The sequence below is a fragment of the Orycteropus afer genome, unplaced genomic scaffold (assembly GCF_000298275.1).
Source record: "Orycteropus afer afer isolate SDZICR_OR568_19922 unplaced genomic scaffold, OryAfe1.0 scaffold00083, whole genome shotgun sequence".
Lineage (NCBI taxonomy): Eukaryota > Metazoa > Chordata > Mammalia > Tubulidentata > Orycteropodidae > Orycteropus > Orycteropus afer.
The window spans coordinates 6160607-6172625 of record NW_006921670.1 but is presented as its reverse complement, the minus strand read 5'-3'; the positions used below and the strand labels follow the sequence as shown (position 1 = coordinate 6172625).

General features: G+C 55.4%; 1 protein-coding gene across 1 annotated transcript in view; it reads right to left on the bottom strand.

Moving 5' to 3' along the window:
- Positions 1–492: 492 nt before the first annotated feature.
- L3MBTL2 (L3MBTL histone methyl-lysine binding protein 2) overlaps positions 493–12019 on the bottom strand; it is a 22088-nt gene continuing 10561 nt past the window's right edge. The window contains exons 7-17 of the mRNA XM_007941773.2: positions 11215–11349; positions 10829–10917; positions 4750–4981; positions 4206–4282; positions 3987–4091; positions 3243–3390; positions 2770–2852; positions 2261–2495; positions 1745–1810; positions 997–1113; positions 493–608 (exon numbers count right to left, since the gene is read on the bottom strand). Coding sequence (XP_007939964.1) covers positions 493–608; positions 997–1113; positions 1745–1810; positions 2261–2495; positions 2770–2852; positions 3243–3390; positions 3987–4091; positions 4206–4282; positions 4750–4981; positions 10829–10917; positions 11215–11349 — 1403 coding nt within the window. The remainder of the gene's footprint in view (positions 609–996; positions 1114–1744; positions 1811–2260; positions 2496–2769; positions 2853–3242; positions 3391–3986; positions 4092–4205; positions 4283–4749; positions 4982–10828; positions 10918–11214; positions 11350–12019) is intronic.

The window sequence follows — 12019 nt, the reverse complement described above, 5'->3', positions numbered from 1 at the left end:
CTGTGTGGGGTCTGGCCTCCCATGGTGCCTGGAGGAGAGCACCAACCAGGAAGCAAGACAAGCCCCATCAAAGCCCTCGCTGTCAGTCAGGCGACCTTCTCCCCTGCCAGCAGAGCCGCCCTGGTCCTTTGTTGACACACACACAGGCCACTAACCGTCTGGTCTGCTATGACCCAGGCGGCTCCCAGGCCCTGGCAGTTGAGGCAATTGTTGGGGGTGCCGCTGCCGGGGAAGGCACACAGCCCAGGCAGCTAGAGCTCTAGCTCTGGGAACACTAGCCAGAGAGGGACCCGCTCACGGAGTTGTTGGGGGGCCTCAGGCACTCCAGCCACATGGGCCTTGCCCAAGAGGAAGGCAGAGGAGAGCGAGAGGGCAGGTCAAGGGGACCCCAGCATCAGGCAGAATTTCTGCTAAGTCTCAGTCTGCAAACTCTGGTGAGGTGGAGGGTGGTGGCGGTGGAGAAGCCTGCAGGACTTCCGGCTGGTGGCCAGGTCAGTCGCCTGTCTCCTGCTTGATGTCCTTGACGGGGACAGGCAGCTGGGGACTGGCAGCCGTGTCGGGTGTAGCCCTGGCCGGGTGCTCCTCTTTTACCTGCACATCATCGGTGACTTCAAAGGAAGGGGGCAGGGAGGAGAGAAGGCGTGAGGTGACTCTGGGAAGGGCAGGGCCTCGCCCTCCTCTCACCCTCTTGTTGGGCACCACAGCAGAGAGGGTGCAGGGCCCTGGTGACACCCAGCCAGTCTGCCACCTACCAGTCAAACAACAGGGGAGGGGCATGGGGGGGGGAAGAGACAGGAGGAGGAGGAGGAACAGAGGGCCCAGGAGCCTGGGTGCAAGACGGCTCCGTTAGTTGGGGGCAGGTGGTTGGAGAAGTGCTGTGTGGGGCCGGAAACTCCCTTCGAATGTTGACTGTTCCTTTGTGCCCAGGTGAGGAAAGACAAAGGCCACCTCTGAGCGCTGGAGAGTCCCAACCTCGGGCCCACGGGCAGCACTTACCCTCGTCAGGAACGGGCTCAGCCGCGGTCTGCTCTGCGGCCTGCAGCTCCTCCTCCAGCAGGGGCTTCTTGGAGCCCTGCCGGAGGGGCCGGGTCTTGGCAGGCGGTATTCTTTTCCCTTTGAATAAAAAGTGGAAGCAAATCCAGCAACAGGATTGTGCGGGAGGCCTCCAGGGCTAAGGCAGCATGGCTGGGGGTCGGGCGGGAGGAGCCACGCTGATGTTAGCCCTCACTGGCTGTGTGTTCCTGGCCGGGTTCATAAAGAAACCAAGGCTCAGGGAGGCTCTCTCTGTCTCTTGACGGCCTGTGGTTTCTTCACCCATGAAGGTCTGACTGGGGCAGGGCCTCCTCCTGCCGGCATCTGGCCAGGGACCTCCTCCCGCTCTCCTCCATATGGTGCCGTCACGAACACACCTCACTGTCACAAGCCTGTGGCCCTCAAGGACGGCTTTGCCTCTCCCATGCGCTGTCCCTCCCCAGCCTGCTTACAGCTGGGCCACCGCTAGCTACAAAAACCCCCTTATTTTATAAGCTGTCCCAAGACACAGGTGAAGGGCAGGTGGGGCCAAAGGGCAAGGGAGGAAAGGTGGGGAGGGACGAGAAGCTAAGGTGATGAGACACATCTCGAGGTAGTCCTACAAGGCTGGCCACCCCTCCAGGCCCCGCCCCTCCAGGCCCAGGCCCAGGCCCAGGCCCAATGCCTCCCTCCCCAGACCCCATCAGCCTGAGTACTTTGAAGCATCACTTACGTTTCTTCCCAAACTGTTTCTTCTTCTTCTTTGTGGCTTCCTTGGCCTTCAGAGGTGTGGCTGGCTCTGTTGTAGAAAGATAAGAGAAGAAATGAGAAGAGAATTCTGGAAGGTCACAGGGTATAGGCAATACCCTGAGACACTGGCACCCCTTCCTTATACACAGGGCCCCAACGAGGCTGGGCAGGGCCAGAAGACAGGGCAGGGAGGCTAGAGGTCAGCTGTCCCTTCTTCCCACCTTTGTCACAAGGGGTACTCAGAGGACCTGGGTGGTCTACTTGGGTGCCCAAGGGCACGAACATATGACAAGTGGGCAAGACCAAAGAAGGCACTCTATAGGCCAGAGGGACAGGAACCAGGCGGGGAAACGGCTCCTGCCTCACTTGGGAGTGGTCCGTGCAACTTCATGACCTCATGCCAAGGACTCAGGTGGGCCAGAGGGGAGGGAGGTGGTTGGCGGGAGGGAAAAAGAAGAGGAGGCAAAGTCAGGGCCCTCCAGGCCCCCAGAGCCCAGACCTGCAGCCACGGGGGGCTGGAGCTGGTAGCCGGTGAGCTCGCACCAGCCGACGGGGTAGATGTCCGGGGACTCGCAGTCCACCCACTGGTCGTATTCGCTGTCCCAGCCGTCAAAGTGGATGCTGAGGAGCCTATGCACCACCTGCTTCACGGTGGCCACGCAGATGAGCCGGGGCTCCATCAGGTCCACGGCCTCCAGCTTCATGCCCACCTTGAAGCCGTGGTTGGGGCAGTCCTGGGGGCGGGGCAGGGACAGGTGTCAGGCGGCCAGACTCGGGGAGGGCTCCTCTGATACTGAGCCCACTGTACCGCTTCCCCGGCCACAGCCCCTCTCCATGGGAACCAAGGAGCAGCACAGGGCCCAGCCGGACTCTGGGACTCCTCCCAACGGGGCTGATCTCAGCGGCAGAGACTCAAGGAAAGAGCAAGGGCTGGCACTACAGCCCGGACAGTGGTCTGCGGGGCCAGTCCTGAGGCCGCTCGGCCCCCATTCCACCCTGTCCCCTCACCATGTTAAAGAGTCTTGCTGGGGCTGCTTTTGACTTCGTCTTTTCCAAGTAGGCCTCCCAGTTGAAAGTCTGTGCCTCGTATCCTGGGTGAGCAGGAGGTTCAAATGTTGAGCAAGATGAGGGCCGTGGAAAGGGGGTGGGGGAAGGCCTTACTGCCGAGGGGCCACCACAGCCTGGTTAGGATGTGTCCTGGAGTCCACCCAGCAGGCTCCCCCTCATCCCCAGGCCCGCATCTGTGCTAGGATCGCGGTTCCTCGTTGGACAGGTTGTTCGTTGCCTACGAAGCCACACACCGACCACAGGGCTGAGTCGACTCTGGCAGCCTAAGGGCCAGCTGTGGCTCTGCATCACCTCTTGGATACGGCTCAGAAGTGCGAGCCCCAGGGGTCTGCCTGGCCTGGAGTCCAGGCCTATGGCCTCACCCTGCCCCTCCCCACCAGGAGGCCAGATCACAGTGGCCTCAGGAGTCTGACCTTTCGGGGGTGTGAGCTCAATGTCATTCTTCTGGCAGAACATGGCTGGGAAGATGGCGTGGGAGGAGGCGTGGTAACAGAACCAGTCTGAGCCATCCGTGGAGGGCCCACCATCCACACAGATCATCAGGTAGCCATCCAGCAGAACCTGTCGCGGTGGGCAGACAGTGAACAGCACACCACAGACAGCGGCCCCAGCTGCTGTAGCAGGGACACAGATGGCCCCGCCTGGGTCGAGGGCAGCCTTTCCTGGAGCCGCTCCTTCAGAGCGCCGAGCACCTCTGAACTACACAGCGGGCCAGCGGGCCACGTACCCTGCTGGAAGGACAAATGAGCCAGGGGTGCCACGGGTGGCTGCTGTTCTCAGGCTGTAGCCAACGTGGAGGAGGCTGTGCAGCCCGCCGGCCCGGGGCTCACAGCTAGGCCAGCACTCAAAGGACATGACATACTGGCTGCAGGAAGCCCCCAGTGAGGGGACAGAGCAGGGTCACGTGACTCAGGAGCAGGCTCAGGCCGGGTGTGCAATAAGCACATGTTCAATGTAGCCCAGACCCGGCCTGAAATATTCTGAGGAAAGAGCGGACCTGTCACGCCCGCCTGGGGCTCCAGGAACAACGAGTGCTAGGGAAGGCAGCACGGATGCCTCTGGGCCCAACAGTGTGCCTGCTGCTGGGAAGCAGAGGTCTGCTGCCACCTTGGCGCCCGGGGAAGCCCAGCCGAGGTGCAGGGCCGGCCCAAGCTCACCTTGCAGATGGTCACCACACAGATGTTGCCCAGGTTCAGGGGGTCGATGGCCTCCAGCTTCATCCCCTCCTCAAACCAACCACCTTCAGTGTAGACAGCTCGTACCTTAAGGAAATGGAGCAGGCGGGGCACGTGTGAGCAGGCCAAGGGGAAGGGCAGTGCCCACAGGCCGGGCATGGACCTATGGCCAGGGGAGAAGTCCCAGGGGCTGTGCCTCACCTTCTTGAAGAGGTAGGGGACTGCATCACAGTAGATTTTCCGGAAGGTGGGATGGTGAGCCATGTCGCTGCGCCTCTCTTTTGGGGTGACAGGAGTGGGAGAGAGAAGGGAACGGAAGACAGCTAGCGGGGCCTTTGCAGGTCTGCCCCTGGGATGAGGGCCGCTTGGCAGCCCCTACCCCACAGGCAGACAGACCAGTCCAGCCCAGGAAGCAAAGAGCACAGACTGTTTGGTCCCTGAGTGCAGCCACCCTGGAGCCTCACATTCTCCCCACGTGATAGGGGAGAGGGCCAGGGGGCTATGGATTTTACAAGCTAAGTGACCTTGGCCAAGTCACATAAGCTCTCTGGGCCTCAGCATCCCATCGACCCCCTGAACCTGGGCAACATCTGTGTGGCGACCACCTGCAAGGTGAGCTTGGGCCGGCCCTGCACCTCAGCTGGGCTTCCCCGGGCTCGTGGCCTTGTGCTGAGGTGCAGGGCAGGTGTCCCCTCCCAGGCCTTGGAGACAGAGCCTTAGGTCACCGGCCCGGGCCTCTGCCAACCTGACATCTTGATGCCGTGGCCAACACGCCGTGACCAGCCCACTGGGTGGATCAAGGGGCTCCACATGTGGCACCAGAAGTCATCATCACTGTCACCATCCTCGTAGAGGAGCCGCAGGCGGCCCCCGATGACTGTGTCCACCACGGCCATGCGAGTCCGCGACACCTGGGCCTTGTCCACCACTTCCAGCCGCATGCCCTGCCGGAAGGGGTACTTCATGCTCTCCGCCATCTGAAGAGACAACAGACACACGTGCCGGTCACGGGGACCTCCTGCTTCTGAAGTTCCTGGAGGACAGCAGAGGTGTCGGGGATCATCCCAAAGACTAAGGCAGGACGTGGGCAGGTGATCCTCCATCACCCCTGGCTCAAGCCGGGCCTCATTCCCTGGGACAACGCTGAGGGCAAAATGGCAAAAGCTGGAACCTGGGCACCGCTTCCCATCACCCACATGCCATAAAGTTGATTTGATGAGAATTATGAAACCCATTTCAGAGTAAGGAAACTGAGGTGTCTTTGAAAGGTCACATGACTTGCCCACCCAGAGTCATAGACTCATTACAGCCAGAGCTGGGCCTCCAGCAGGTCCCAAGTGAGCAGCCTCATACACTCCCACAGGGCTCTGCACTCTGCTCCCAGGGGCCATACCACGCTCCCTCAGCCTCACACGTCGAGGCCCCGTGTGGCTCCTGTCACAGCATCTCAGGAGCAATCCTGGCAGGGCCTAGGGGAAGGGCGGGAAGAGCCCTTTCGGCCTGCTGACTGGGAGAGCTGGTCCCCAGCCTAGGAGGGGGGTGAGCAGGCTATTGTTTAAGCCTGAGCATACCAGGCGGGGGACTGGCTCAGAGGTCAGCAAGCAGAAGACAGGAAAGGCCGACTCCTACACCAGACAGGAGTGGCCCTGGTGGTGGCGCAGTGATTAAAAGCTCTGCTGCAAACATAAAGGTCGGCAGCGGGGACCTGCTGGCCGTTCTGCAGGGGAAAGACCTACAATCTGCCCCTGCAAAGATCTTAGCCCAGGAAACCCTACGGGGCAATGCTACTCTGTCAACCCGGAGTGGGAACTGACTTGTCGGCACACATAAGACCAGGCAGATCCTTGAGCTGCAGCTCAAAGGCTGGGATACATCCTGACACCGGAGCCCCGTCCACGGGAGACATGGCACAGGGTGAGTCCCAGTCCGAGCTCCTCTGGGGCCCCTCCCCTCCCCAGCCCTTCCTGTGACGATCCCTTCCTCTGTGCCCCCCACCCCGCAGCCCACAACCCAACGCTGCGCAACTGCATGTATTTGTTTATGGTTACACACCAGAACCTGAGCAGTGCACAGGCAGAAACTGGGTCTGGTTCATTTGCACAGCCTCAGCCCCAACACAGAACCAGGCAGGGTCAGTGCTCAGTAAATGCTTTTTTCCTGGATAAACGAACAAACACGAGCACACAGCCTTGACCCTGGCTGACTGGTCATTCATTCATGCAAAACATTTCACTGAGCACTTACTCTGCTGCAGGCACCAAGGGGCACGTCTGGATTGGAGCTACCTCCACAACCCCATCCTCCTCCCCCCTCCACACCCCAAATCTTCAGAGGGGACTGGCACGTCAGGCTCCACGCACTTGCACGGGAAAGGCCTGTCTTATGAAAGCTGGAGGCTCCATGTCAAATCAAGTCCCTTCTTCTCCCAGTGACCCCTCAAGGCCTCGCTCCACAGCAACTCTGTCCCCACGATCTCAGTGTGCCCCCTTTCTGTCCGCCATGTCATCTTTTTGCCCCAACCAGGGGCTGGGCTGTCTTCTGTGTCTGTATCCCCCTGCAGTGTGCTCTGCAGGACTGGGTACCTACCTAACAGCTCAAACCAAACCAAACGCAGTGACATCAAGTTGATTCACCTAACAGCTAGTCAGTGCTTAATGGCTGCCTGGCTCTTCCATGCAGAATCCAGCTCCTTCTCATTTATGTAGAAAAGCAGCCTCCTTGAAAGCTAGGGGCCTGCACCACCCACTATCTCCTGCCTCATCTAAGACAAGGGCCAGCCTCAAAAGAGTTAACAATCATCTTCAATCACAAATATGGCAGCTGTACAAGGCGCTATGAGGAAGCACTTTCAACAACGTAAACTCCAAAACCCACTGCCATCAAATAAATTCCAACTCGCAATGACCTTACAGGATACAGTAGAACGGCCCCACAGGGTTTCCAAAGCTGTACTCTTTATGGAAGCAGCCTGCCTCATCTTCCTCCTACAGAGTGGCTGGTGGGTTCAAACTGCCAACCTTTTGGGTAGCAGCCAAATGCTTTAACCACTGAACCATCAGAGCTCCTTCATTAACAACATGTGGAGTGATAACTAGCAAATCCGTGGTACCCAGTAAGTTCAAATAAGAGACAAACCATTTCTAGTTTTAGAGAACAAGCCAGGGAGTGCTGCCATGAAGCGCTGTGGGCCATTCCCGCTGAAGCGCAGTTGGGCACTCGCTAAGGTCCATAGTGTAAAACTGCTCCCTTGGCATCCAGTGCCTTGGGTGACATGGCTCCAGTTTCCATTCCATCCTCATTCTCGACCAGTGGCTTCCACAACCCGGTGCCCTGCCCGCTGAGGTTCCATTCAGATGCCATTTTCCCCATGAAGCCTTTGAAGACACACTGACACGTCCTTGGGGTTCCTGCCCGAGGCTCAGAGAACTGCCTGCCTATGTATCCCCAACTCAGGTGCGGCCCAGCACTCACAAGCGAGAAGACCTTCCCACTGTCTGCCTTTCTGACCCCTCTGAATCTGTACTGTGTACATAGGACTTTCTAAGTTAAGCAACTGTATGCTTTTTAATTAAAATAACTAGCCACACAGATGGTTCCAGACACACCCACGGTTTAGAATCAGGGCAGTTTTCCTTCCTCTGCCAGATGGAGAGTCCTGGATGGCAGGGTCCGATCCTTTTATGCCCCCCAGTACCAGAGAATAAGTACACTGCAGAGGAAGGTGGAAAGTCAGAAACAGAAGGAGGATCTGGACTACCGCCTCCTGTGGCATGAGGCCAGGAGAACCGGATGGTGCCTGGCTACCGTTACTGACCATTTGGATCAAAGATTCCATATGAGTCCTGATCGAAAGGGGAAGACAGAACAGAGTTTCCACGTGTCATGGAACCTAGACTTTCCGGAGCCCTGAAGGCTAGATGAACCCCTGAAACTACTGCCTGGAGATGATCTTTAAACTTTCAACTCAAAATGTCCCCTGAAGTCTTCTTAAACCAAACAACAGTTCAGCTTCCCGACTAAAGAATGCCTGCCTTGGCCACTGAGCTCTCTGAAGACCTCTCTGTGTGGGATCAAATTGACAACAGCAGCTTGAAAGATTAGACAGGCCCTTTAGGGGGCAGTGAGTTCACGTTAAAGTAGGAGGAACAACTCAGAAGAGGCGGGTGAGCCTGGTCATGCAATTCAGAGAATATCATCGATGCCACTGGGTTGTACACGTAGAAACCGCTGAACTGGTCAATGTCTGCTGGGCTGTGTGTATTTTCAATGAAATTAGTTACATATATTTAAAAACAAAGTCCTAGGCAAAAAGCATTTAATCAAACCCATCGCACGAACCCTGCTGAATACAGCTAGGAGCAAAGGCAAGGCTGGAAGAGCAGAAAGCAGACAGATGATGGGGCTGGAAGGGGAGGAGTCTGACCCGAGCTGGAACGGCACATGGCAACCACACGGTGGCAGAGTTTGATCCATCTTGGGACATGTCAAGACACCGAAGACTGTCCTGCCAGAGAGCCTTTGGAAAAAAAATACTCCGGCAGAAGGAAAGGAATCTAGACCCAGAGCTTTTATCTTTCAAAAAAATTAACTCAAAATGGACCACAGACCAAATGTAAGATGCAAAACTATCCAACTTCTACAAGACCACACAGGGGAAGATCGATGGGTCTTGGGTTTGGTGATGACTTTTTAGATGCACCACCAGAAGCATGCTCCATAAAAGATAAAATCAATGAGCTGGACTTCCCGAAGAACTGAACAGAAACCTCACCCAATAAGATACACGAACACAAGCCCGACATCATATGCCGTTAGGAAATTGCAGACCCAAGTGACAACGAGACACCACCACGTGCTTCTAAACCAGACTCACTGCCATTGCATCCACTGTGACTCACAGCGACCCCCCTTGGGTTTCTGAGGCGGTAAGTCTTTACGGAAGTGGATTGCCCAGTCTTCCTTCCACAGAGTGGCTGGTGGGTTTGAACCTCCAACCTTCTGGTTAGCAATCAAATGTCTTAGGCACTGCACCTTCAGAGCTCCTTATTAGAATGGCTAAAAATCCAAAACACCAAACGCTGGCAAGGATGTGGAGCAACAGAAACACATTCATGGCGGGTGGGGGTAGGAGGGGCTCGCAAAATGTTACAGCTGCTTTGAAAGGTAAGTCTGACAGCTTCTTACAAATGTAAACACAGGCTAGCTGAGATGACAATCACTCTCCTAGGTGGTTACCTAAGAGATAAAACCGTGTATCCACCTAAAAGCTTGCCCGTGAATGTTTACAGCAGCTTTATTCACAACTGTAAAAAACTGGAAGCAACCAAAATGTACTTTATCCATATAAAAATGAAAAAAAAAATGAACCTACTGCCCTTGAGCCATTCAGACTCATGAACTCATTAGTAACCCTATAGGACAGAGGAGAACTGCCCCATAGTTTCCAAGGCTTTTATCTTTTCAGAGCAGCTGGCGGGCTTGAACTACTGACCTTTCCACTGCACCACAGGGCTCCATGGTACATCCACATGATGGCACTATCACGTGACAGTAGTAAGAAATGCGCTATCAAGCCACAAAAAGACACAGAGGAAATTTAACTGCGTACTGTTAAGTGAAAGGAGTCAGTCTGAAAAAGCTCCACCCTACATGATCCCAACAACAATGATGTGTCGCTTAACAAACACAGTACGTTCTGTGGAACAGGACGCCGTGCAAACATCGTCTCATGTACTTGGCAAACAGACATGCCTAAATCATGAGCAACGGCATCCACTGATTTCCTACCTTCCTATTGTTTAATAACTTTTTGTTCCACTTCCAAATATGTCCTTCTCCTTGGCCTCTTGCTGCTGCTGTCAGTAGCATTGGTTTTGCTGTGTTTGGGAGCCATGATGCACTTCATTGTCAAAAGAAAACAAAACAGAGATAATGCCACAACGCTCAAGAGAGACACTCCGTACACAGGCTCAGATGTTGCTGCCCGAGAGTGGAAGCACACTGTTTAGACAGAAAGCACAGTACAACAGGTATATAAGCCAGTAACAGGCGTTTGTCAGCACTATCATGACGTATGTATCATGGCTTACACACGTACTGGGCCACTATGTGCAGGGCAGTGCAATCACTTTGTATACAAGAGACATGACACACACGTGTTGTGTGCAGGAAGCTGTCATGTTCGTGATGTCCAGTTACATTCACTACGCCCCAATCTCCAATGGGGATTTCTGAACTCTGTTAGAACCTTATGGGACCAAGGACGTATATGTGGTAGGATGTTGCCTGACCAGATGTTATGTGGTCATTCTGGAGAAAGCCAAACTGTAGAATGAAAACATCAGTGGTTGCCACGGGGAGGGATGACTAAGTGGAGACAGGGCATTTTCAGGGCAGTGAGACCACTGTCATGTAGACACGTGACATGAAGCATTTGTCAGAACCCCTAGGACTGTATAACACAGAGTGAACCTGAAGGTGAACCATGAACTTAATAATCGTGAATCAGTATTCTTTCATCAACTGTAACAAACAGACCACAGGAATAATCCAAGATGTTAATAGGAGAAAAGATGCGTGAGAGGAGGGGAACATGCGGGAACCCTATACTTTCTGCACAATTTTTCCATAAAACATTTGGTTAAACTGCCGTTGGTCAATTCTAACTCATGGCAACCCCGTATGCTACGGAGTAGAACTCCATACGTTTTTTTTTAAGACATTATTTTTTAAATTGTCTGAAAAATAAAGTATATTTTTTAAAAAAAAAAGCAGAAAAGAGGGAGGGAGACCAGTTAGGAGACCCACAGGGCTCTCCGCCAGACCTTGATGTGGAAATCCACAGGGAGGGTCCGGGAGCCCACCAGCCGCTTCATGAGGTAGCCCTTCCAGTCAGTGAACTTGGCATGGATGGCTGCGGAGACAAGAGCAGAATCCTGGTGACAGACTGATGACGCTCCCGTGACAGGGCCAGAGCTGACCCAGCACCAAGAAGGAGGCCCGAACGATGTATTTCTGCCTCTTCAGGCCAGCAGACCACCTCATCTTATAAAGCTGGACTCCATAACTTGGATCGGCCACGGGGCCTTTGGGCAAGGAAGGGCAGGAAGCAAGGAGGCAAGTCGTTCCCTTCTGGTCTAACGTAACAGAGGGCCCCCTTCTAGAAAGGGCCCTATAGGAACCAGGACAGGGACTGGTCTCATCAACTCACTCCGCGGAGGCACCAGGATCTTGCTATTGATGGCACACCAGCCAATGGGGTGTACATCCACGGTTCCCAGGTTGCACCAGAAGTCATGGCTGGCGTCACTTTCAAAGCCTTCATAGCGGAGCAGCACCCGATAGCCTGCAAGGAGGAAAGGGCACCAGTGAGGGGAGGGGGGTGGGGAACAAGCCTGCCTTCTTCTCTAGCCTATACTGAACTCCATTCCAGGAACTCACGGGCACCAGGTCCCTGTTCTCCACAGCAGTCACACAAAGCCATGCCGCCAGGAATTAAGCCGCCAGGAATTAAGCCACCAGGAAGACCCTCAGTGGGGTGGACTGACACAGTGGGCAGGGCTAGGGCTGTGAGGCTGGCGTAGGCTGGGCACTGCTCTGTCCTGCGGTACACGGGGTTGCTGAGAGTTGGAGCTAACTCAATGGCACCCGATGACGACGACATGGCAGTGATGAGAACCAACTGTTGACAGCATGAGCACCCTTGGAATAAACTGTGAAAATGGGAGTTTCCAAGTTTAGCAAGCTCTGTTCCCTGCCAAGACAGGCAGGGTGGGAGAATGCCAAGAAGGGAATCAGAAACGTCAGTGGGAGTTTTGCCTTAGGCCAACTTCTGCCTCCCCACTGCCCACCCTCGACTAGAGAAATCACTCTGCGGCCCCGCCCCCACCCCTCCCTGCCCTGCGAGGCCTACCCGCTGCCTGGATGACAGAGGCAATCCAGTAGACCCCGCCCCCTCCCTGCCCTGCGGCGCCTACCCGCTGCCTGGATGACAGAGGCAATCCAGTAGACCCCGC